This window comes from Ctenopharyngodon idella, chromosome 13 (assembly GCF_019924925.1).
Source record: "Ctenopharyngodon idella isolate HZGC_01 chromosome 13, HZGC01, whole genome shotgun sequence".
NCBI lineage: Eukaryota > Metazoa > Chordata > Actinopteri > Cypriniformes > Xenocyprididae > Ctenopharyngodon > Ctenopharyngodon idella.
In genome coordinates this window covers 16,128,793-16,156,396 of record NC_067232.1, presented here as the reverse complement: position 1 = coordinate 16,156,396, position 27,604 = coordinate 16,128,793, and the positions used below count along the sequence as shown (strand labels likewise).

The 27,604-nt window shown below is 40.1% G+C and overlaps 1 protein-coding gene across 1 annotated transcript; it reads right to left on the bottom strand.

Moving 5' to 3' along the window:
• Positions 1-13: 13 nt before the first annotated feature.
• On the bottom strand, positions 14-23,433 carry mfsd2aa (MFSD2 lysolipid transporter A, lysophospholipid a). Its single transcript, XM_051916281.1, has 14 exons — positions 23,168-23,433; positions 19,599-19,736; positions 17,374-17,498; positions 13,119-13,242; positions 12,360-12,438; positions 10,163-10,305; positions 9,984-10,074; positions 4,828-4,949; positions 4,289-4,372; positions 3,924-4,007; positions 3,725-3,837; positions 1,643-1,786; positions 1,351-1,530; positions 14-1,225 (listed from the first exon to the last, which is right to left on the bottom strand). Exons 1-14 carry the CDS (start codon positions 23,255-23,257, stop codon positions 1,171-1,173), a joined length of 1,572 nt encoding a protein of 523 aa, XP_051772241.1. The 5' UTR covers positions 23,258-23,433; the 3' UTR covers positions 14-1,170.
• Positions 23,434-27,604: the final 4,171 nt, after the last annotated feature.

Below are 27,604 nucleotides of genomic sequence, written 5' to 3'. Positions count from 1 at the left end.
TATGAATACACACCAATGTCAGTATGTTTATAAAGGCCATAAAATAATATATACACATATTGTACATTTTGTAGTTGTGCAATGTTCTGGTGGTGTTGGTGGTTTTGACAAAAAAGTAATCTCCTTATAAAACTCCCTACAGACATTTTTTTGCATTTAATCTCAGCATTTACAGAGAAGTAAACTGGAGGTTTATAACATCACAGACAGCTATTTAACACATGACCCATCGCCCAGATCACTCATGATCTCAGAGCGTGGAAGAAAACCTTAAAGTACCATTTTTAAATTCACAGTCACTATTTAGTCTGTGAAACAGACTGCTTCATTATGTGCACAATCACTTATTTACCACAGAAAAAACACAAACATGTACAGAAACACTGACATTTCATGTTGGAAGAAAACTGCACCAATGAACATTAAAACTTTTCATCTAAACTTCCTTTAGTTACTGACTCTTTGGCACAGCTGCATTGCTGTGATTGTTGTAGAATTAATTTTACTTGTGTTAAATACTATAATCTCATTTGATCTCTTCATTTTCTTTCTCAATATAAGGCACTATAAATAAATACAGAACCATAAAAAATTGACACAGACAATAAAGTGTCATCTTCCTCAGGCTAACAAACTGCCCCACACAAGCACAATGATTTCAGGTCTTCTTTAAAGAAATGGAAAAACATTTTTTTGTTCTATTAATAATGTTTTACCCTCAGTGCAAAAACAAACCAACAATTCTTCACCACATTGAGGAAATGTCCTCGAACACCTGCAACTTAACATTTCTTATACATTCAAAAACCAAAATATGAATCCATTTCAAATGAGGAAAAAAAAGAGTTGCAACAAAACAATGTATTAGTAGATGGTAGATTTGAACCTCATATTTATCTTACAAGTCTCCCTTTGTTGACCAGAGAGAGCTAAGACTGTTACTGAAAGCAGCAAATAATGCCTTGTAGTTATGTTTGTACAAATATGTAGCTGTCATGACAGTAGTGCAGATATATAAGGGTTCGCCTCCATCCTTCACTGGTCCGGTTAACCAGCGGAGTGAGGAAAGTTCTGTCTCTAAAGTTCAGTTGATTGATTTCCTCATTGCAGTGGTTAAGATGTATTTTGGCGCCCTCTGCAGGCCAGAGCAGGAACAGTCAAGCTGGTATTTCATGCTGTGATATCAGGCTTCAAGGCCTCCATCTCAGCCTCTTGTTCTTCACTCCTGCATGTGGGAAACAATACAGTACTTTCATTTTCAACGGTAAGATTTGACCCTTTTTTTGACCCAAGGGTTTATAAGATCTCAGTATAAAAAAAACCATATATAATCATAAGTCTATGCCCTACCGCAGGAGCATCTGCAGCTGTTTGTTGTTGTACTGTCTGCGTTCTTCATCGATGGGATACGTTTTGAAGATGAGGAGCCCCAGAGCTATAAGTAACACAGGAGCAGCCGACACCAACATCTTCAACGTCAGATTCACTGAATCAGACTGAACACAAACTCCCGTCACATAACCTGCAAAGCTAAAGAGATGGAAAATGAAATATGAAGGCCAGAATGTAAACCCAGATCATGATCTGTTGTCACAAACCCATGAAAGAGCTTTTTAATACAGACGCAAAGAAGAAGAGCTACCTTAATGATAGTGTTGATACTCCAAGCGACACTCCAGAGGCAAATTTGGTGAAGAAAACATAGAAGGAGTAGAAAATAGCCTCATGGCCTTGAGAGGTAGGATTCTGGACTTTAAAATCATCTACCACATCTGGAAGCATGGACCTGAAACAGAAGCACCTTTATGTCTGAAATATTGGTCTATATGGGATCAGATGTGTTAAATTATATTAACTCATTAATCTAGGAAACTATCGAAAACTTCATATGACTATTTATTCAGGGAATGTATATAATTTACTCTTGTGACTGAGAGGAGCACATGAAAATAGTTGCACTGCTTAAAGGGACAGTTCACGCAAAAATGAAAATTATCCCATGATGGACCCATTCTCATCTTAGGACAACTCTGATGAACTTTTTTGATCCACTTCAAATGTTGACTACTTTATAATAATCGGCTTCCGGTAATGGCCATACGCAAATTGAGTTATGGCGGAGGAGTGACCTCTGACCCGACGCATGGCGCAGGATGTAGGAGTAGTGTAAGCTTAGGTAAGAGTAGACGCCTCTCGTGGTTCAAACAAACAGGGCCGTGCAACAAACTCAAGCTCCTCTTCTCTTATATCGAAATCCTCTGACGTTTCTCTTTAAAAATTCTCATTTTAGACTTCTAATTCATGACCGGTAATTTGTTTTGCTCTATCCTCTGCGCTTCCGCATTCGTCAGTACGTCATGTGTCAGGTCAGAGGTCACTCTTCGACCAGAACTATGGCACGTTCACACAGCAACTTACAGTAGCGTCTGGAACACTGTCTGTATAAAGGTGCAGCGAGAGTCAAGCCCGTATTCTCCTACTAGTAACCGTAGCGACAGTGACCAATGTAATATTAAAGATGGCGACGTCCATAAAACTGAAAAGTCTCATCACTTTTGACATGACAAGAGACCAATTGAACCGCGAGTTTATCCATCAAAACTTCATTAACCAACAGCAGCATGTAAACACTCGCTAGCCGGAGTGTTTAACCGTTGCACTCGCGTGTCACGTCCTTTGTGACGTCTCGCGCATAACACGGCATTTGAATTAGGAAAAGAAACACAAAACTGAGGGGAGCCGGAGAACAGTTACTGGATAACACCTTAAGATGACGCACAGCTTATATTTCTGTCACAGTAAGTTACCGAAATCGAAACCACACACAAAACACCGGCTCTCTTGCACTGTATGACGTGACACACAACGAGTTGTCCAGTCCTGTTCCGTTCACACAGCGCGAAAATTCAGAGAATGCGGTTGTGAGTCCTGAAAATTTACGGGTGTGAGTTCGGTTATAGAATGCGGTTGTCACTCCCGTAAATAACCGTACTGTGTGTCAACATAACCGTATTAAGGACTCAAATACAGGACTGACAACCGTATTCTGCTGCTGTGTAAACGTGGCCCTAGACTCACATATGGCCGTTGCCAGAAGCCAGTTATTATAGTTTATATTTTTACATATGGATATGTTTCTTACAAAAACGCATCACTTCGCTTCAGAAGGCCTTTATTAACCCCTGGAGTCGTATGGATTACTTGTATGGTGGATGGATGCACTTTTTTAGGCTTCAAAATCAAGAGTGCCATTCACTGTCATTATAAAGCTTGGAAGAACAAGAATATTTTTTAAAATAACTCAGATTGTGTTCGTCTGAAAGAAGAAAGTCATATACACCTAGAATGGCTTAAGGGTGAATAAATCATGGGATAATTTTCATTTTTGGGTGAACTATCCCTGTTTTTGATTCCCATGTATAACAACTAGCAAGTGTCTGCCAAATGTATAAATGTAAATATTATTCAATGATTTGTTTTTAGAGAAGTCATATTTCTAAAGGACTTTTGTTATAGATGCTTCCTTTTAATTCCAACTAATAAACATCCTGAAATACACCTCTGTCTTCTTTCTCTTTGACTACAGAACAACTTCAGTTAACAAATGCCAAACCTACCTGTATCTCTCTCCTCTTCATTACTATGGATTAAAGATTCTTAAAAATATTCAGTTCTGTTCTGATACTTAATGTTTCTGTTATGTGCACCACAGACAAACACTCACCAGGGCAGGAGAAAGGCCGCTGCCACACTGGCACCAGCTGCGATGGATACGATGTAGGACACGATGAGATTACTTTCTACACACACCACCAGGATCATGAAGGGCACTGCCCACTAAAAAACACACACACACACACGAGTCATCATCACTGCCATCACACACATCTCTCACTAACGTAACACTAGAATCAGATACCCACTGTGATGCCGATGTATACAGCAGTCTTTTTCCCAAACCGGCATAGGAACCACTGCCACATGGGAATCGTAACAGTGGCAGACAGCTGAGAAGACAAATCGCACAAACATTTATTTACAAAACCTGATTACCATATTATGCAAGAGTAAAATAATAGTGTGCATCTGCACACACTGTTGAAGTTAAAAACAGTCTTTTCATCTGTCGCCTCAAAGTCATGCTGCATCTTAACTAAAAATCTGTCTTTCATCACTATGGATACTGCTAACCTCATCCAAACCCGAGAGTGCTGTTATAACACGAAACCACACAATTTAGAAGCGTACAAAAACACTTATTCAAGTGGTCGGTTGAAAACACTCTCACCATGATGACCAGTAAGATGTTCTGAAAATCCTCTCTGAATCCCAGCGTGTACTTGATGAACAAAGCAAAATTTCCCTCCAGCAGCTGAGAAAGAAAACAGACAGACGAAATGAGATTCCATCAAATGATTGATGATTGTTGTCCATACAGTGTCTTCATTTCAAGCCCAACTTCAATCTCAAACCAATTCTGAACTTCACTTTTGACCGCAGACCTGTCCTAATGCTGACTGTGATTCTAAACCTAATCTCTTGCATGGCAGCCTCTCTCTCTCTGTGTGGCTCTCTTTGTTTTAACACACATAGCCCATCTCTGTAAAAGAGGTGTGATGTGGTCAGTTCCAGAAACTGCTTTCACTTATACATATCGCAGACATTCATGGCCTGAGAAATTGTCAGTTAAAATAAAACATTTTCGCTTTTTGTAAACAATGTGGAATCTGAGATATCTCTCATCATAAATCAGGAATTAAAATGAGTACAATTCAGAATTTCATTCATCAACATGTTTTCAGTGCATCTCTAAAGTGCTTTTATTACCATGAAGGCCAGAGAAGTGAAGAGGAAGGCCAGCACCAGTTTAACATACGGCTCGTGACCTATTACCAGCCGCAGACCGGTCCGAAATGACACATGCTTCTGTGCTTTTAAACCACCCTGAACTGAAAAAGATGGAGGAAAAATCATTAAATGCATCAAAATACACATTAGATGTTGATAAAAATGGTTTTCTGATGACCATAAACAGCCTATAGTTTAGAGTAGAGTTTCCTAAACTGGGGTTTGCGAACCCCTAGGGGTTTATGAGGGAACTACAGGGGGTTTGTGATCAATTGATGAAGAGCTAATAATTTAATCATAAAAATGTAAAATGAAAGCAAATAATTTTTAAATAGAAACAAAATAAAACATTTAATAAAATGATTAAAATTTCAGACAAAAAAACCCATGACCATGAAATGTGTTGCTAAATTATTTAAGTATTAACTTGAAATTTCAGGAGGGACTTTAAAGTAAATATTTTAGGTCAAAGTTTGACAAAAAGCCTAATAGTAGTTAGTTACTACTATATAAACAACAGAAGAATTGTTAGATTTGTTAATAATATCTAAGGCCCCATTTACACTAGTCCGTTTTCATTTTAAATTGGCGTTTTAAAAATGAAAACGATTCTCGTCTGCACTGGCGTTTCCACAGCGTTTCAGAAAAGATCTTCGTCCACAAGTTTCCTACGCCCCATGAGGCCTTGCATCAAAAGTGGGAGTGTCTTCCGGTTCGAAGTAAACAAGCTGGATGTGACACTCATTCATTCAAGTGATGACAGCAACAATATTTGAACAATGTTTTACAATTAAAATTGTTACAGGCGGCTGTCTCTCAGCCAAGCTGAGTATGCGCTGAACTTTCGCACTCTTGCCGCTCCCCTGCCGTTGAGGACACGTTAAAACTGCTGTTCCAAAGGGGTCTAACGCTGGAACTACAAGCTGAACTCGCGTGCCGGGATGAGGGAAGCTCGCTCAATGCTTTCATTGAACTGGCCATTCACATTGACAATCTGCTACGTACCCGACGACCCGTTCGGCTATCCGCCTCAGCCAGTCCCGCTCTGGAACCCATGCAACTCGGCTACACCCCACTACTTCCCGAAGAGAGAGAAAGGAGACGACAACTACACCTGTGTCTCTATTGCGGCCAGGCTGGCCATGTCAAGATTAACTGCCCCGTACGGCCTCAGTCTTCCAATCCCAAAGCTCTCCACATCACTAACTATTCCTCCAACTGCTTCAAAATTCCCCATTCAGATTACCGTTAATGGCCACCGTCTATCCACTCACGCCCTGCTGGATTCTGGAGCCGCTGGGAATTTCATGTCAGATACATTCATCAAAGATCATAACATCTCTCTAACAGACTGTAATTCCCTATTGACAGTGGAGGCGCTAGATGGGAAGCCCATCGGCGGAGGCAGAGTGGTCCATATCACCGATGAACTCGCCTTGCAAGTAGGGGCCTGATCCGCTTCTATGTTATCCACTCACCCAACAACCCTGTGATCCTTGGTCTACCGTGGCTCAGAACCCATAACCCTCACGTTTCCTGGAAAGAAGGCCAGATTGTGCAATGGGACGCTAACTGCCATGAAAGTTGCTTGAAACAAATCACTCCCCTGCCAGTTCAAGCTGCTGCACTCCACGATTCTGACACTGAAAAACTTGACATACCCGATGAATATGCCAATCTGGCTGTGGCCTTCAGTAAGAACAAATCCTCCGAGCTACCTCCTCATCGTCCCGGGGGCTGTGCCATCGACCTGCTGCCTGGAACCACACCTCCCAAGGGCAGGATCTTTCCCCTGTCACAACCCGAGTCTGCAGCAATGAAAGCCTACATCGAGGAGGAACTAGCTAAAGGATTTATCCGCCCGTCCACATCACGTCAGCCTTAGGATTCTTCTTTGTCAAGAAAAAGGATGGCGGATTAAGACCCTGTATCGATTACCGTGGACTAAATGACATCACCGTCAAGTTCCGGTACCCCTTGCCTCTAGTTCCTCCAGCCCTCAAACAACTCAGGCAGGCCGCATACTTTACCAAGTTGGACCTTCGCTGTGCGTACAATCTAATCCGCATCAGAGGAGGAGACGAATGGAAGACAGCCTTTTCCACAACCACTGGTCACTACAAGACCCTCGTCATGCCGTTCGGGCTGGCCAACAGTCCCTCTGTCTTCCAGTCTTTCATTAACAACGTCTTCCGTGACATGCTCAATTGCTGGGTTATAGTCTACATAGATGACATCCTCATCTACTCCAACTCTTTCAAGGAACATGTTCAGCACGTACGGGCGGTGCTGCAGAGACTGATCCAACATAAACTATATGCAAAAGCCGAGAAATGTGAGTTCCACCAAACCTCCACCTCCTTTCTGGGTTACGTTATCAGCCGTGAGGGCGTGGCCATGGATGACAGTAAGGTGAGGGCGGTACTGGAATGGCCACAACCCCGCACATTGAAAGAATTACAACGGTTCTTGGGGTTTGCCAACTTCAGGCGGTTCATCCGGAACTTCAGTGGCGTTGCAGCCCCATTAATGTCTATGACTAAGCGGCAGTCCTCACGTCTCATCTGGTCCTCTGAGGCAGTACAGGCTTTCCAAGAGCTAAAAGAGCGCTTCACCACGGCACCCATCCTCCATCATCCAGACCCCGAACTCCCTTTCATTGTAGAGGTGGACGCCTCCAGCACGGGCATAGGGGCCGTTCTTTCCCAGCGCCAAGGTAACCCAGAGAAAATGTACCCCTGTGCCTTCTATTCAAGGAAATTGTCGGCGGCAGAACGTAATTACGATGTGGGCAATCGGGAATTACTAGCGATGAAGGCAGCTCTGGAGGAGTGGCGGCACTGGCTGGAGGGAGCTAAACATCCGTTCACCATTCTCACTGACCATAAGAACCTGGAATACCTGCGTTCCGCCAAACGTCTAAACCCACGGCAAGCTAGATGGGCCCTATTCTTCACACGCTTCCAGTTCTCGGTAACTTACAGACCAGGCTCTAAAAACACCAAGGCGGACGCACTATCACGACAGCACGAGGAGGTGGAATGGACAGAAAATGTAGAGACAGAACAGACCACTCCTCCTTCAACATGCCCACCGGACCGCACCTACGTTCCAGCACAGTTTCGAGACAGACTACTTCATCACGTGCACGACTTCCCAAGCTCAGGTCACCCGGGTGTCACAGCCACCTTCCACCTGCTACAAAACCGGTTCTGGTGGGACTCCATGCTATCCGACACCACCCGCTTCATCACCAACTGTTCACTCTGTCAAACCACCAAAGCATCACATCAAGCACCAGCCGGATTGTTACAACCGTTACCCATTCCCCAACGTCCTTGGTCTCATATTGCCATTGATTTCGTCACTGATCTCCCAGAATCCCAGGGCCACACCACCATTCTCACAGTCATCGACCGTTTCTCAAAAGCACGCAGACTTATACCACTGGCCAAGCTACCCACAGCATTCGAAACAGCCGAGCTTCTATGCAATTATGTGTTCCGTTTCTATGGACTACCCGGGAACATTGTGTCAGACAGAGGCCCACAGTTCACATCTCGAGTCTGGTCATCCTTCTTCAAGAACCTCAATATCAACGTCAGCCTCACTTCAGGGTACCATCCAGAATCCAATGGCCAAACAGAGCGCATGAACCAAGAATTAACAAGATTTCTACGCACCTACTGCCAACGCAACCAGACTGACTGGAGTCGTTATCTGCTCTGGGCGGAGTACGCCCAAAACTCCCTACAAAAACCTGCCACTGGTGTCACGCCCTTTCAATGTGTCCTGGGCTTCCAACTTCCATTATTTCCTTGGTCTGGGGAACCCTCCAATCTACCGTCTGTCACTGAATGGATGCAAAGAAGCGAGGAAACCTAGGACCAAGCTCACCATCACTTACAACGCGCCGTAAGTAGGCAGGAGATGCAGGCCAATCGTCACTACGTCCCAATCCCCAGTACGCCGTGGGTCAATGGGTTTGGCTGTCCACCAGAGACCTCCGGCTAAGACTTCCATGCAGAAAACTCAGTCCCAGGTTTGTAGGGCCCTTTCAAATTATCAAACAAATAACTCCAGTATCATTTCGTTTAGATTTGCCTGCCTGTTTTGCTGTTGAAACCCTCCGGGGGCCCAAGAGGGGAGCCAGAGGAAGCCAAGGTCCGCTCCCCCCCCCCACCCTTGATAATTGAAGGCGAGGAAGCCTATCAAGTACGAGAGCTGCTCGATTCCAGGCGCCGGGGTAGGAGACTACAGTACTTAGTCAATTGGGAGGGGTACGGCCCGGAGGAGCGATCCTGGGTCAATGCGGATGATATCCTGGACCCCTCACTCAGAGGAATTTCATCGGACGCACCCGGAGAGACCGGCCCCTCGACCACGTGGTAGACCCTCGCGGGATTCCTCGCATCTGGAGCCGCTCACGGGGGGTTCTCATTCGGACTACGTTTCCCATGGGCCCTCATTCCTGGGACTGATTGCACACACACCTGCACTGCATCACACTCACACTATTTAAGAGACACACACACACACACACACACATATATACACACACATATACATATATCGCGAAGTCTTGATTTGCCTTGGTGATTATTTCTGAGCGTTTTCCTGTGGACTGTTACCTGTTATCGATTGGACTGTTTATTCCCTGTGACCCTTTGCTGCCTGCCTTGATCTTTGCCTGTTTCCTGGACTGTGATTGTTTGCTGCCTGCCCTGATCCTTGCCTGTACCCTGATTCTGTTTGTCTGCCGCCTGCCTCGACCATTGCCTTTCCCTGTTTATGCCTCTGCCTTTGCCCTGTCTGCTCTGTAAGTCCTTTTAATAAAATAGCTGCAAATGGATCCACATTCTGTCAACCCATCATTACACCAGCAAAGATTGCAGTTCAGTCTTCCATGTTATTGTTTACACGGTCGTCAAGGATACGCAGAGCAAACGTGGGCAGCCACGCCATCGTTTTCAAAAGTCTCCGTTTTGGTTCGCTTACACTGAAACGCAACCCCGGTGTTTTCAAACTAAAACGGGCTCTGCAGTGTTTTCAAAAGTCAGTTTCTGAGGTTCGAAAAGGCTGGAGTATTTTGTACTGACTCAGTGTGAATAATGTGAATGTGTATGCAAACTCACTGTTCTGCTCTCTTACTCCAAAAAACAGCACAACAGCACACAGAACATAGATCACACTTATGACTCCAGATGCAATCATATATGCACGCCTCTGTAAAAGAGAGAAAGATATGATTATGCACACGCAGAATGTTAATGAGATTTGAAAACATTCTCTGCTTTATACCACACCCCCTCACCTCATTAAGTATTTGAGAGTTATTGCCCTGCACAGAGTGATTGGAGCTATTGTTTGGAAATGTGCAGGGGGTGACGGCCATGCCCACAATCTGCCCCTGGACGGCAGTGCCGATTACTGTACCAAACACCTCTATAGTCATGCCTGAGAGAGAGAAAACAGAATACATGTCACTGAAGCAGTCAGATTGTGTATGCTGGGAATAAACAGGTGTCACACATCATACACACACCATTCAAAAGTTTGGGGTCAGCAAGAATTATTATTTAAAAAAAAGAAAAAGAAAGAAAGAAAATAATAATAATAATAATAATAAAGGTTTTTTTAGCACCAATTAAGCATATTAAAATGGTTTCTGAAGGGTCAAGTGACACTCAAGATGTAATGATCCAGTCCAAACTGAAGGCGAGCTTGATGAACCCAAGTGCAGTTTATTGAATTATCCAAAGTGAACAAACCAAAGAAAGCAACCAACTTGAACATGAGCAGACTTGACTATGAGCAACAGTAGGGTTACATTAACAATACACGACCAAGTAACATGGGGAAGACAATGGCTTTAAATACAAGAACTAAGAGAACACATGACTAAGACAACCAATGGGGAAGTGACACAAGGAACAAGGGAACCAATGACAGAACAGGACAGGCGTGGCAGCCATCTCGAGATGCTGGTCAGGGGCTGGAGTCCCCTCTGGACGCTGGTCAGGGGCTGGAGTCGATGTGTGTGCCGCCCATACACATAAAATGGCTGTGGCCATAATGGTCAGTGCTGCATTCTCTGGAGACTCTGGAGTGGCGGCCATCTTGGGGCGAGACTCTGGAGTGGCGGCCCTCTTGGGGCGAGACTCTGGAGTGGCGGCCCTCTTGGGGCGAGACTCTGGAGTGGCGGCCATCTTGGGGCGAGACTCTGGAGTGGCGGCCATCTTGGGGCGAGACTCTGGAGTGGCGGCCATCTTGGGGCGAGACTCTGGAGTGGCGGCCATCTTGGGGCGAGACTCTGGAGAGGCGGCCATCTTGGGGCGAGACTCTGGAGTGGCGTGAACAGGCCTTGGCGTGAGCAGTCTGTGGCCGGACAGACGTGACATGAACAGTCTGTGACTGGGCTGGCATGACGTGAACAGTCTGTGGCGTGGAAGACATCACATGAACAGGCACTGACCTGGCTTGCTTGGAGTGAACAGGACTTGGTGTGGCAGGCATGGCGTGAACAGGCCCAAGCATGGCAGGCATGGCGTGAACAGGTTCTGACGTGGCAGACATGACATGAAGAGGCTCAGGTTTGGCATATGCCTCAGCCACACTCACCGTGAAACTGGATCCACATAGAAACAAAATAAAGTCAATATACTGACAGTGTACAAGGGTGTTCTACCGAGGGCATGAGTTCAGCAAGATCATGGTCCAAACCAAAAAGAAAATACCTTTTTAGTTGAATCTCGTCCCAGGGTGCATGATTCATGAAACATAGAAAATCCCTGACATAGTCCTCAATAGCTCTTCCCTCTTGACGAACATTCAAGAGCTAAGAAACTGCTGGGTCCATATTGTGGGTCGTGTAATCTGTAACGATCCAGTCCAAACTGAAGGCGAGCTTGATGAACCCAAGTGCAGTTTATTGAATTATCCAAAGTGAACAAACCAAAGAAAGCAACCAACATGAACATGAGCAGACTTGACTATGAGCAGACTTGACTATGAGCAACAGTAGGGTTAGATTAACAATACACGACCAAGTAACATGGGGAAGACAATGGCTTTAAATACAAGAACTAAGAGAACACATGACTAAGACAACCAATGGGGAAGTGACACAAGGAGCAAGGGAACCAATGACAGAACAGAACTGAAAACCACATGACCAAAAACAACCAATCAGAACATGACAAAACCCAAAACTAGACATTACACAAGACTGAAGTAATGAAATAATGCTAATATTTCAATATATAAAATATACTGAAATAAGAAAAAAAAAAAAAAATTAAATCATGATAATATTTCTCAATAATACTGTGAATTAAAAAAAAAAAAAAAAAAAAAGCAGCTTTGATGAGCATAAGAGACTTCTTTCAAAAACATTACAAAATCTTACCAATCCCAAGTGGTAGTGTATTTTACAGTTGTAATGTGTTTTTTTGTGTTTATTATGTAGCTGAATGCAACATGAAGGCATTAAAGGGTGTGAATGCTCTTACGGTACGCTGTGGCTGAATCTCGTTCCCTCTGCTCAGTGCTGATGAACATGGTCAGTGCGGAGTACGGCACATGAAAGCACTAAACACACACAAACACACAGTTACTCATTGCTGGCTCACAACAGAATGTAACAATGCAATTATTATGCACTACCAGTCAAAATTTTGGACACACCTTCTGATTTTTTACTATACTTTACTAACAAAGTCATTAAAATGATAAAATAATGGAAGTGTGAGTACATGATTTAAACCATAAGATCCCATGTATGTAGGGCTTTAATCAGCTTTTCCTTCATTAAACAGTCCTACTCAACATTTTAGAGTCCAATTTTCACTATTAACTAGTTGCTTTTTAGCATGCATATTACTAGGATATTGGCTGTTTATTAGAACTTATAAAGCACAAAAATAATGCCTTATTCTGCATGACCATATTCTACATTCCTTAATCCTACCCAATACCTAAACTTAACTACCTTACTAACTATTAATAAGCAGTAATTAGGGGTTTATTGAGGTAAAAGTCATAGTCAATAGTTAGTTAATAGTGAGAATTGGACCCTAATCTAAAGTGTGACCACATAAACATTAAGATCAAAAGTTTTTTTATTACTATGAGAAAGGCAAATTGTGTCAAAATGATTGACAAGTAGTTGTCATGCAAGTATGTAAATATATAGCATCACAGTATGTAAATGTTACATTTAATTCCTGAAGAACTACAAATGTGTGTACTAATGTACTAAATGTACTAACTGTCTGGAGAGTCTGGAAGAGACAGTAGAAGAGCAGATACCACATCATCTTTCCCTGCTCTATAGGTGGAACCACCCATATCAGGAAATAAAACGACACAGCCGGAATGGTAGACACCAGAATCCTGCAGAGAGAGAAGGCCATCATCATCATCATCATCATCATCATCATCATCATCTAATTGTACTAACTGAGGCCTGTTGCAGATGTTTACAGTAGAACCGATCAGTAAAAATAATGCAAAAATCCAACACAGCATCTCTGCTCGTTTGATGTTGACTACGGTCACAAGGGTGTGTACGACATGTGCATTAATTCATCTGTATGAGGTTAAGTGAGGTAATGAATGTGAACCTCATCTCTGTGAGGATCACTGATTTTTCCCCTGTTGCTCCGAACAAAGGCGTCTGCTGCCCAGGGTTTCACTGGATGTTAAACAGACCCAGCAGAAGTTTGGCGGGGTGTGAAAAGCATTTCTAATCACACCACCTCATTCCAAAGCTCTGGGCACTAATCCCATCAATGAGGCTTCAAAGAAAACAGTGACCACTAAGGGACACTCTGAAATCGAAAGTTCAGATTGACAATGACAGCAGTGTACAGAGGGAGAGAAAAACATCTCTTCTTTATTCACTAAGTGAAAGTGAAGTGAAATGGATCGTTACGGTTCAGTTCAGTACAGTACAGTACGGTACGCAATTTTTGTTGTGAATGGTACCCTAATTCCAAACCGTACCACTTTTTTGGGACCCTTCCATTGGGGTACCTAGCACAGTAGTGCCAATAATACCGGTACCAAAAGGGTGGAGCTACACTCACTGCACAACGTTGATTAGTTGACAGAGAATCGTCACTTGCACATGCAACAAGGTGAATGGCAACACAACACCACTGCAACACTGTGTGTATTTTTTGGCTGTTTTTCCTTGCAGCCTTCACTCAAAAAAGCTGCTGTATGTCCTCCATTATTGTTTATTGTCACTTTCTTCTTCACGCGAGAATGACGTTGATAGCTACTTCCTGGCATTCACCACGCCTATCAAGTACGGGTACTGTTGGCGGTGGAAACGCAAGCCGGATCAGAGTTTACCATCCCAACTCGTACTGTACTGTACTGAACCGAACCGTACCCAGGACCAGATTATCCAATGGGCATTATGGGCATGGGCCCAGGGGCCCAAGCGAGAATAATTTTTTTTTTCGGAGTGTATTTACACTAAGTGCAAATAGCACGTTTGTTGGCAAACGCTATTTACACTATCTTCTCCCACCAATGTCTGGTTGGGCCACTCAAGATTAGAAAACAACACACAATTTAAATGTTTTCAGTGGTATCAGACTCGCACACCTGGCTTTGGACGTGATAGATGCGGGTTTGAATCTGCTTTTTGCCGAGCTCGTTCTTCTTCCTTTTCCCATCACATATCACATAGGAAAGGCATTTTGAAGAAAATGTTCAAAAAGTGGAAATAAAGTGCCTAATGAATGTTTAATAATAATAAAAATTGGGCATGGTAAGGGGTAGGTGCAGGGAGGGCTTTTATTCTCCCAATAACACCATGTCTACAGTGGACGCGAATGTTGCGTCACAATTAAAGACAATAGAACCCATTATAATCAGTGATTTTGTCTATATGCAGCGCGACGTGACACGTCAAATCCCCGACAGTAAATGGATTCCCCGTTCTCTTTCTGACAGTCCAAGAACTTTGCAATGGTCGATTTGTCACATCCAGTGTGGACAAGTGGCTGACAAACATCACGGCTGGTGTAGACACGGTGTAAGGCGGCATCAATTTAATAATTTTAATAAAAATAATCATTTACACTCCATATTATTATTGCATCCTGTTAATGTACACAAATACTGTACTGAACTGAACCGTACCCAAGGCCGGATTATCCAATGGCCATTATGGGCACGGGCCCATGCGCACTTGAGGCCCAAGCGAGGGGAAGAAACAAAATTTTCAGAGTGTATTTACACAATGCAAATAGCACACTTGTTGGCAAACGCTATTTACACTATCTTCCCCCACCGATGTCTGGTTGGTCCACTCAGGATTAGAAAACGACACACAATTTAAATGTCTTCAGTGGTGTAGTCAGTAGAAAGTCAGACTCGCATACGTGTTCTACTCTGCCCTCGATTGCCTTGTAAAAAAAGTGCAGCGATTTCTGTGACGTTGTGATGTCGACCTGTGAATGCAGATACAATGGCTAGATTGCATTTACATTACATGGAGATCCGATCACAATGCGTCCTTGACTTCCTCTTTACCAGGACACACTGGCCGCACGTTAATTCTGATTCAGGTCACATGTTAATGTAGGTGTAAATGAGCCCAAAGAGAGGTGGCTCATAGACTACAAATGGCTTAATTTATCACCTGAGAAAACAAAAACCTGAACAGCATACAGAATTTTTCGGTATTTCATATTTTCGGTTTTGGTTTTCGGCTAAATAAACTTTAAATTTAATTTCTGATTAAAAAAAAAAAAAAAAGGCTAATTTTAGTGCATCACTAGATAAAACTGTCTACTAAATTAATAAATGTAAATGTATCATTACTTTCAGTGATGTCAATCTGAAAATTAAGCCAATTTTGTGAACGTGAGGTTCAGGACAGATAGTATTATTTTTGACTGACTGTCCATATGACCCATTACTGTGCTGTAAAGCACAAAATATGTTTTATTGCTAACTGAACAGAACAAACCAGCCATCAGCAAGAGACACAGAGGGGAACTTGTTAATGTCTGATTCAGTCCTACAGATGCATAATAGTCTGTTATTGCAGCTGCTCTGTTCTTCATTGTTAGTGTCCTACAGGAAGCTGTAAAATCCTCCTAGTCCATTACTGGGGTTGGCCACCCCAGAGATGTCCAATCCAGGCCATGTCCCCTATTTCGCTAGACTTCCCTCACATAAAACAGCACTGCATATCTTCATGCAATCAGAATTTTAAGAAGTGCACACCCTACAGGCATCTGACGATTAGCAGAGCGGGAAAACAGCACTTTAGCATCAAGATACACGTTTGTCATGATATTGCATCAATACATTGACAAAGTATTGATTTTTAGTTTCTGAGCTGAGTGATTTGGCAGACTAATTTAATCTCTTTGTTAAAAGAACGACATGGTCAAAATAAATGTCCAATCTATTTGAATAAAATAATGTATTTTTGTAATTATTATCAGAATTTAATCAAAATACACAAATCACATCCTATAAAAAAACATGCAGTTTTTCATATTAATAATCCTTCTGTCATTCACATCCAGATTTCCACTTCTGACTGCCAAATATTTATAATTTCTTTATAAATGTATATTTATACAAATATTTATACATTAACTTTTATTTTCTATTTATGTATATTTTAAATAAATTTTCTTATTGTGGTTGAGTAAGCACTGGTGGTCTGATCATCATGTGTACAGTAAACTCAAAACTGAAACTCAAAACACAGTGTGACACAGCAGCAAACTGCCGCTTTAAAAAAACTGCCTCTCTCAGACATCCTGCATGGAACCTGATTGGTCAGTTTGGTGGTGTGGTCTGCTGAGCCAATGAGAAAGCGAAAGGCTTTTTTGCCCTCAACATCCGTTTTCCCACACACACATGCCTCATAAACAGATTTGCATTGTACTCCCTAATCATATTTCATTTTGTATGCCTGTATTCATATTGCATACCCTAAATATTGGTGTGACAACACACTTTAAAAGTCTGAATCAATCAATTTATTTTATTAAATATAGTTTAATTTTCTCAGCACTGTTAGGCTGGATAGTGTTTCATAATGAACGTAAATAAAGGGAACCAGTAAGTTTTCACTAATGGAGTGTGAGGATGCGTGTTGTGCCTTTTGTTTTGGATTACTGACAGGGATTGAACATAAACAACCCTATAAACCTTTTTATTTCCATTTTGGTTTATATTTTTCATGACAAATCTGAGTGCATGCATGAGCAGTCAGCAAAACTCCAGAGAAATTACACCACGTGGCGCTCTTCTACACTCTAGTAACCTCCTGTAGCAGATGGACTCGGCTCCATCACCATGGCTACTGCTCATTTCTCTGTCTTAAATATGTCTCTTTCTCTCTGTGAAAACCCAGCCATTCCCAGAGTTTCAGCTCAGTAGATTTCATTTCCTCATGAATTTAGAAAATAGTATCATGGACATTTCACATTCAGCCTGCATTACAGGATAATTTCATTGTGTGCATTTTTAAAAGCCACATACCAGGGCATCATGCGTCCGTGTCGTGTCCATGGGGTTCTGCTTACTAAAAACCCAACTGTCGGATCAGTCACAGCATCCCAGGCCCGACCCACAAACAGGATCACAGAAGCATTGAGGGGATCCAACTAGAAAGACAGACTCGGTCATTAGTTACTGTAGGATTTACATGCAGCATTGCTCTCTAAAAGTCTCAAATACTGATTCCAGTGTGATGAATGAAAAACAAACAATTGTTTGAAAATGCCACAGGAATGGACAGAGCGGTATATAAAATTGGGAGGTGGCTGTCCCGAACCCTAACCCCTAAATTTCAACTTGTAAAAATGATACTGAAATAATTTTTGGAATTTTTTCCTTTTTTTTTTTTTTTTTTTTTTTTTAAATATTTAATTTATATTTTATTTTTAAATCATGAAACTTTATGTAAAAAAATGTGTCCCACGGGGCGGGGATGTGATCGGCTCAGAATGCATTGAATTGAATTTTGCTACGTTCATTGTGGGACATTCAATGAAAATGCAATCGCAAGCATCTTAACTGTGAGTGTAAATGCAATTAAGAAAAATAACATTTAAATGATCATTTTGCTACAATTTTTGCTTGAACATGTTAAACATATATAATAATTTCTGTAATACATTTTAATTTTAATTTTGCAACTTATAAAGCATTAAAATATATGTTTAAATTATATGTTAAAAGTAGTGTAGGAAATAGCAAATGTAAATTATATTGTTACATTTGAATTATCATTTTGCTCCAAACATTGCATATGATATGGAAATTTAAATACAGAAATGCACTGCCATTTTACATAATGCATTGTCATTTTGCATATTACATTTCAAATTGAATATTGCTACACATAAGCTTCCATAAGCTACAGCCATGGTAGGTCTCTGATTAAATACTGATACCTAGTAGTCAAAAGCAATAGCAAAAGTAACAGGTCAGTATTATTAAATTGTAGACAAAGATTTTGGATAGCTAGGTTGGACTGTATGTTTGATACGGAATGGGGCCCAAAACTGCTAGCGGCGCCCCTAACATGTCATCATTGTTTTGGTAGTGACAAAAAGGAACACATAATCATTTATTTGTGGGAAATAAATAAAATTTTAGTACAGCTATGCAAATCATTAATATTTTAATATGTTTTATTATATTCTGTAATGTGATGTGGTGGCTACCAACACATTACTGTCACTACCGAAAATGTGCAGTCACTACCGAAACGGGATGTTTTGTCAAAAATAAAGTATATTGAATTATCAACTAAGATGTTATTATAGTGTTTGGTTCAATGTATATTCAAATGAATCCTTAACTTTGAAATCAGTATGATAAACTTTATGCCTTTTACAAAGAAAGTTTGGATTCAAAATACAATAAATCTCACAAATTACACTTGAAATATTGTTAAAATGATAATTATTGATTTATCCGTGAAAACTTTTTTTTTTTTTTTAAATAACAAAAAAATATATTTACAAGGTAGATGTTAACAAAATCTTAATAGGTCAAAATAAGCCTTCTTATTAAATTATTTATTATTGTGTTTCGGTAGTGACAAATTTGGCGAGAGGAAAAATATTCCAAAACTTTCGGAAAATACAATATGATAATTAACAGTACAATTACTAGAAATATGTACCTTTGATATTATACAATTTGCATACATACATACAAAATTTGTGGAGAAAGAAAATTTTTTTTTCAAGATGTTTCCAACTCAGCCTCATTCTGCTAAATCAGATGCAACTATAAGGCATGAGGATATTAACAATGATTTTTTTTTGTAAAGCTGCTTACAAATAAAACTGACTTGATTAAATTGATAGTTTTTCAACTATATCACACTATATTAATCCTTCATTTGCTTGGCTGACTTGGATGAGGAGCTCTGACTGACTATCGCTATGGAAACGTCACAACAATGATGCAGCAGGAGTTTTGAATAAGAGAACTGGAGCCAAAGATTGTTAAAGTCACACAGTAAGACAACAGCGTTCTGTCTCTTTCTGCCCTTGACCTGGGGCTCTGAGTCACTTCACTTGCTTTTTTTGATGATTGCAAGGAGAGATGATTTTCTCACCATTCTATCTAGTCATATGTAGTGATATGATTTAGTAAGAAAAACGATAACTGAGCCAGTTTATTTTTATAATCAGAAGGTGTTGAAGTCTTGCAGTATAGATCCTCTACGTTCCCATATGTATACTCACCAGTGCCACATCAAGCAAGAAGATTTGCAGAAAGAAGCCCAGGGCGGTGCCAGTGATCTGATACGGAGCCCCTCCGATTGCAAAACACACCTTACTCCACACAGTCAGAGGTCTTTTCCTCTCCTGCTGTGGTGAGAGCTGAAAGGGGGACAAAAAGGGATATTATGAAAGAATGGACAAAGACAGTGTTTTTACCAAGTAAAACAAGATCCATGAGAGACCAGTGAACTTTTCACCGCAAGAGGACGCGATAAAGTCCTAACTGGAAGAACTGATTTAGTTTGGATTCTGTTTGTGTTTTCATGACGTTCCATCTGAAGGTCTTTTTTTCCAAAAAAATCCCAGTGCTTAGCATCAAAGACCATTCAGAACTGCTGGAGGGATTTTAACATTTCAGTCCAGCAGTAATAAGATCCTCAAGTTCATTCTGCTCTGGATCTGCAGGGACTTTACAGATAAACTGTACTTTTAACTCTTCAAATTAAAGGACTAGTTCACTTTAAAATAAAAATCACCCCAAGATTTACTCACCCCTCAAGCCATCATAGGTGTATATGACTTTCAGATGAACACAATCTGAGTTATATTAATAAATATCCTGACGAATCCAAGCTTTATAATGGCAGTGAATGGGACCAGTGAGTATGAAGCTCAAGAAAGTGCATCACTCCATCATAAACGCACTTCACACAGCTCCGGGGGATTAATAAAGGATGCATTTGTATGAGAAAAATATCCATATTTAACAAGTTATAAAGTAAAATATCTTGCGTGTAGAGTACGTTTTGCTTTGGACAGATGCACTTTTTTGAGCTTCATACTCGTTGGACCCATTCACTTCCATTATAAAACTTAGATGCATCAGGATATTATTTAAAGGGGGTGTATAATGCTATTTCATGTTTTCTGACATATTTACACTGTTAAAGAGTGGAATTCTCATGCTAAACATGGCCAGAGTTTCAAAACACGAGTTGGACGTATGACGGAGTATTTCTGTGCCAAAAATACTCTTCCAAATCCTCATAAACTTTGCAGTCTTTTTTTTTTTCGAGTATGTGCCTGTGTGACATCAGAAAGGTCGGAATTCCTTGTACGGGCACTTCTTCCGGAAGAGTGCGTGCGCACACGTCGACCAGAGCGAAAGAGCAAGAGCACACCCATCAACGCGCGTTCGGCTTTACGGAAGTTGTCGGCAGCGCTGCACAGGTCACAGGATTTCACGAATCAACAATGTCACCAAAGAAGTGTGTTTTTGGTTGTGAGGGAAAGATAACCTTGCTTCCCAAAGAACCCAGCGTTAAGTGGAGCTGAGAGTTTTGTGCTCACGTATTACATTGATGCGCTCTCGATATTTGTTATTAAAACAACCATAGAAACTGATAGTTGCAATCACTTTTTTATTAGTTAAAATGAATGGAGAATATCTCGTGTTTTTCCGTGGCTGCTCGAGCCCTCAGGATCGGCGCTTATGGTTTGTCTGTTTTGTTGGCAATAGGTGCCTAAGTGCATATAATGTAAACAATACGAACGTAGTAAATTCATAAATTCATTATTCATCATTTACCATATGCTATATTCATTATAGTGATTCAAAAGTTATCCAGGGATAATGCGATGGTGTATTGTGTGTGTTTAAATACATCTGTTTAGCTGACCATTGATAGCTTGCAGACGATCACTACACAAAAGTTGTGCGTGCTCGTCACTCTTTAGCTCCGCTCACACGACACGCCTCCAGGTGCTCGCCTTTTTTCGGAAAGACTCGGTACAGCATATATATCTTTTATAAATATGATAAAACTAAAGACTTTTTGGAGATATGAAGGATGCACTACTACAGAAACTGTGTGTGATACCCCCCCCCCCTTTAATATAACTCAGATTGTGTTCATTAGAAAGAAGAAAATCATATACACCTAGGATGGCTTGAGGGTAAAGCTTAGGGTAATTTTCATTTTAAGGTGAACTAATCCTTTAACACTATAATGTCACCAATCTGACTGCTTGCACATTTGCCTAATAGTTAAGTTTAGTTAAGGGCTTTAATATGCTTATAAATCATCAGCACATTTAAAACTAGCAGCCAAACTTTGCTACTTCCTCTAAATGGACAAGGCTGTAACCGTCTCACATTGTGAGAATTATAGTTAAAACTGTGCTCGTTGTTCCCTCTTTTCTATACAATTTCATAAACAAAATCCTTGCTATTGCTTGGCCTTAATTGACTCAGCATGCTGAGGGGGGTCAACAACTAATGCTTGAACTAGGTGCACTCATTGACTATTGTATCTTACTGGCTAGCGCAGAACACATCAATGACTGCATTAGCATTAGTCGTCAGACAATGATGACTCTGAGGTTAGTTCTTCTCAAATGGTTGTGGTCTGTGCTTTGTCAGTTAATGCTGACCAGTCATAGATGAGATTTTAAACTTCAGACACATTAAATCTGCAGTCTCTACATGCTGAGAACCTGCACATTATCTTGAAACAAAGGTCTGTTGGGAAATTGCTGCATTAACAATATTTTACTATGCAGTTTGCCTTGTGCTTTACAATAACTTTAAGACTTCAAAAACTTAAAGTAAACTTAAAAACTGTAAAATGTATACAGAGAAAGTGAATTGATGCAGTGCCAGACATGATATGACTTTGTATGCCATCATGTAATAGCATATGTGACCCTGGACCACAAAACCTGTCATAAGTAGAATGGGTATATTTGTAGCAATAGCCAACAATACATTGTATGGGTTCAAAATTCCATGAAGATATTTTGTAAATTTCCTACCATAAATATATAAAAAATGTATTTTTGTGAGTGGATATGCATTGCTAAGGACAACATTTTGACAACTTTAAGGGCGATTTTCTTAATATTTTGATTTTTTTGCACCCTCAGATTCCAGATATTCAAATAGTTGTATCTCGGTCAAATATTGTCCAATCCTAACAAGCCATACATCAACGGAAAGCTTATTTATTCAGCTTTAATTTATGTATAAATCTCAATTTCAAAAAAATGGACCCTTATGACTGGTTTTGTGGTCCAGGGTTACATATATGAAAGTCGTCTTCTTTCACATAGTCTTCTTTGACCTGTAATCAGCACCGACTGTATTTTTCTGGGTTAACTATTCGTTCAAGTCTAAATGAACATTTAAATGAACACGTCCCCTTTAAATCCGGCTTTTCTTCTCGGTGGTCACAGACACGCCTCAGTATAGCTAGTGTGTATATGAAACAAATATGAATATCCCCAAATATAGACCATCGGATTAGCCTATATTTCTATATTTACAAATAAGACATTAATGTCATTTGCCCGTAGCAAGTAAGCTCTTCCGCATAAAATGAAAACGGCCGCGCGCTAATGACACGTGCAGCTGTAATCATCATTCAGCATCAATCGAAACTCCCGCGGCGCCTTATCAATTAATCCCACCATTTGCTCTCAGAGTACCTATGTGGAGCCAATATATATATATATACACACACACACACACACACATATATATATATATATATATATATATCAATGATTTAATTCCTAACCAGGTAACCTACCTTAGCAATTTTGATTCCATCTTGAGTCAAGGTTTTAGCTGTAGGTAACAAACCGGATGAGAACTGCTCAGCTCCTTCTCCTCTTGCCATAACACTGATCAGAGGTAATATTGCAGGAGCAGAGTACGCTGCTTTATTCTTGTGTTCTGATCAAGTAACACTATTTGACAGGGTGCTGCTGCCACGGTCGAACAAAACGAGATGCTGTTCTGCCTCCACTTCTGCCTCGTTTGAATGTTGAAGAGTCCGTGGCGTGTCCACGCCCACGCGCTTTCTTTTTTATCTGTCACGCATAGAAAGATGTGCACACGCGTTTACTCCAAAGGGGATCGTCTCTGTACTGCAAGTCACAAATGACATTTTTTGAGGGGGAAATGCATTTAGTGCAGTTCATGATCTGCATGCAGTAAGTGGTACATTTTTCATATTTTAGTTGCACTCAGATGGAGGACTCTAATGAAGAGAGAAGAGAGTATGCAAAAAAGGTGCCAGATTAAGGGTGAATGTTTATGCTTGCATTTAATTATTTTCTGCTATTAATTATTTAATAATCTAAAAATGTTCCCTTTTGTAACTACAGTAGTTTTTAACAGTTTTAGTGAGTATACAATAGGCTATACAGTGTGTGACATACATGACAACCAACATTCCCTTTGATAGAATTATTAAAATCGCGATAAAACAGAAGTACCGACAGATTTTTTTCCCCACCGTATTATGACATAGGCTAAATAAAAGTTCCAAATGGAGGTTTTCACAGCGATGCCATAGAAGAACCATTTTTAGCTCTCCAAAGAACCTTCCAGTTCTTAAAATAGCCATTTTAATAATCTGAAGAAACCACTTTTTTTTCCACTTTAAAGAACCTTTTGTGCGTTGTAAAGGTTCTATGGCTGCTAAAGTTTCTTCATGGAACCGTTGATGCCAATAAAGAGCCTTTATTTTTAAGAGTGTACATCCGAGTGTGATGGATTATCGAAAAAGAAAAACTGTAAGACAGGGGCTTGGTTCAATTCTTCAGTTGTTGATTGGATTTTGAGATGTGGGTGTTTCACTCAAGAACTGAGACAGATGAAAGCATTCACCCTTATTCTACCTGTAAAAGTTGCTTCTCTCTTCATTAGTGTCAATCTGTGTGCAGTTAAAATATAAAAAATGTCCCACTTACTGTATTTTCATGAAGGTTTATTTTTTCAAACTGAGGTTAAAGGGATAGTTCACCCAAAAATGAAAATTCTGTCAAGCTATCTCAAGGCCAATTTTACGAGGTGGCTAATTCGTATGAATTCGTATGATTTGTCTAAACGCAGTGACGGGTAGGTTTAGGGGCGGGGTTTGGGGGTAGGTCATTCCTATTAATTCATACGAATTTGTCAACTCGTCAAATACGTATGATTTAGCAAAAATGTATGAATTCGTACGAATTAGCCACCTCATAAAATACGTACGAATTGCTGTGAGATCAGGTTGGTAATATCAAGCGGCAACCTCCCCCAGTTTCTCTTGAAGACAATATGGACTGCAATTCATCGACTGGCCGCTAGGAACAGGCGCCAAAAGAGAGCAGAATCTCACTGACCCCCATGTTTAAATCGCCAACTTTACAGCAGAAAAAAAAAAACATGTTTACAGCTGGTACAAATTGTGGTTTTGGTCTATACTGCTAAATTTGCCCTTCATGACAACTCTGAGGGGGGTGAATTTTTTTTATAACTCATCCGTTTAAATTATATTAAGCCTTAAAGTTCTGCATAATTAAGGGCGTGGTCATTTGAGTGACAGGTGAATTGCCGCTGCTGTGTGTGAGCCGTCACTTTACCTCAGATAATTCCAGCCCCTGAACTAGGGATGGGCAGATCGATATGAAGTATCGATATATCGATACTGACGTTGAGTACTGAAAGTATCGATACTCAAATTAAAATATCGATACTAAGGTGTTTTTTTTTTTTTTTTTTACCAGTCATTTTGTTTATTTAACAATAAATTTAATGCATACAATATACATTGAATTGGACAAATAACCTACCTATATTAGCGAATAATTTGTAGCAGAATTATTTTCCTGCTCATCTGAACACGCAAATACTGCAAGTCAGAACCAATCAATCACAGAGTGTTCGCTCACTGCCGACACTACATTCAAACGGTTGCGTTTAGTATCGTGAGAAAGTATCGAAACGCAGCCCAGAACAATGCTTAACAGCAGACAGAAAAATATAATATTATTATTATTAGTTATTTCACAATAAACAAAATGAAATTGTAGCCTACATTCTTTGTGCAATTACATTGAAGGTTAAAAGTTCATATTGATGTTCTGTCAGAATACAAATGTTGCATTGAATGGGTGCAACAGCCTGTCACTGGCAGCTTATGAAAATGAACCATTACTAAAGTGACCATAGTTCAGCTAGGCATATAGTAGGCTTATTTGTAGATTTGGTTTACCAAGTAAACATTTTAACTATGTGTAAACAAAAATATAATCTAATAAACTGTAATTAAGGCATATTGAATGTTAAAATGCCTTTCAAATATAATGTTAAGTGGGTATCATAACCCATTTTACTCTTAGTAATTCAATAATTGAATAAATGTTAAAATCTATAAATTCATATTAGAGGTATCATATCGGTATCGATATCGGCGATATTGGCCTTGAAAGTATCAGTATCGTATTGAAAACAAAATAAGTGGTATCGCCCATCCCTACCCTGAACTTGGCATCTCTGCCGTGTTTGTGCATTTTTCGGGATTATTTTACACAATTATAAAATAATATGGCTTGTTGCGTTAATGGTCGAGACTGATGTGCATCTGTGTAACTTACATGTGCACGCATGCAGAAGATAAACAGAACACAGGTTGTTGGATCGTGGCATTGGCTAAAAGTTTTGTTCGTGAGATTTACTACAATGACAATGGCGGGAGGATATAAAACTCCGACAGCACTGCTTGGATATTATAACTAAAACTGCTGCATTTTGAAAAATTATACTTTGGACGCAGGCTCATTTGTTTGTGAGATATACGATACAGTTTTACAACATAAACGCTGCTCAGGAAGAACGATGATGGAGAGCAGATCATTCAGAAGAAATGTGATGCAGACAATGGATAATATATCAATATTTCATGGATTTAACGCTTTTGTGGACAAAAAGTACTGTTTTTTGTTTGGACACTCATGGACATTTTACCCAAGTGCCACGGATTGGATTCATCTCGCGATCGCTATTTCATTATAAAGGTATGAAGTTCCGTTTGATTTTACGTGTTGTCATGTGCACAGCCGACACAAATTACAATTACTGGTGCTGGAGCATCTATATTGTAAAAAAGACACCGTAGACTGACAGTAAACCTTTAGAACTTTTTAATGATATAACTTATCTTTATTAACTAATAAAGATAACAAGTTATATCATTAGAATATTAATATTTTAGATAGTATCTAAGATAGATAGATAGCCTTTGCCTGCTAACTTGATCACGTCGAGCTAGGCGGTCATGGTTTCAGCCAGAGCCGTTAAATATGAGAGTTGCGACACTCTTTGATCTCGCCGCCACGATGTCACGTGGTTCGTGGAAATCCGCGCTGTCAACCAGTTTGAATGGTTTTAAGCGGGACAGACAGCTGTAGCTATATTTGCAGAAATTATCGGTAAATATTGACGCATAATATACATTGATTATTACGTTGACACTTACATTACATACATATAATAGCCTTTTTTTTCCTGTGGAGTGGCGGAAACACAGCATTAATAAGTTTTTGTGTTTAATTTTGGAGAGAAGAGGGGCTGCTCCCAAAACGTAAAATACATTTACAGCAACTACTGTATTTGCAGCATTTTTTTCGGTAAATATTAACGCATAATGTTGATTAAATATTGAATAAAATTGATTACTACGTTGAGTACACTTATAGTGTATTGTATCTGAGTGATAGAGAGACGGCATTATCGTTAACAGTGTGGTCTGTTAAAATGTACAGGTAACTGGAGAGATGGTTACTGAGTGAATTAACAATGTTCCTAAATACGATCCATAACATTAACATTTCTGTTAACTGGATTCATTTCAGTATGGCTAATGTAGCCCTTCATCCTGACCTCCCCTAAACATAGGCTAAACCGTTCATCAGAACACACACAAATACATACATACATATGTGTATATAAGTTTTATATATACATATATATATATAGGCTATATCATGGAAATAAAGCCCTTTGAATTGAATTAATTTTTTTGTGTATTTAATTTTAGAGGGAAGGGGGGCTGCTCCCATAAGGTATACATTTACAGCATGTACTGTATATATTTTTCCCATGCTTCTATGGTCATAATTACTAACATCCTATGTGTTATGTTAAGATACATGCACATAAACATGCACAACAAGTGAATATCCATGAATGAAGCTGCTCA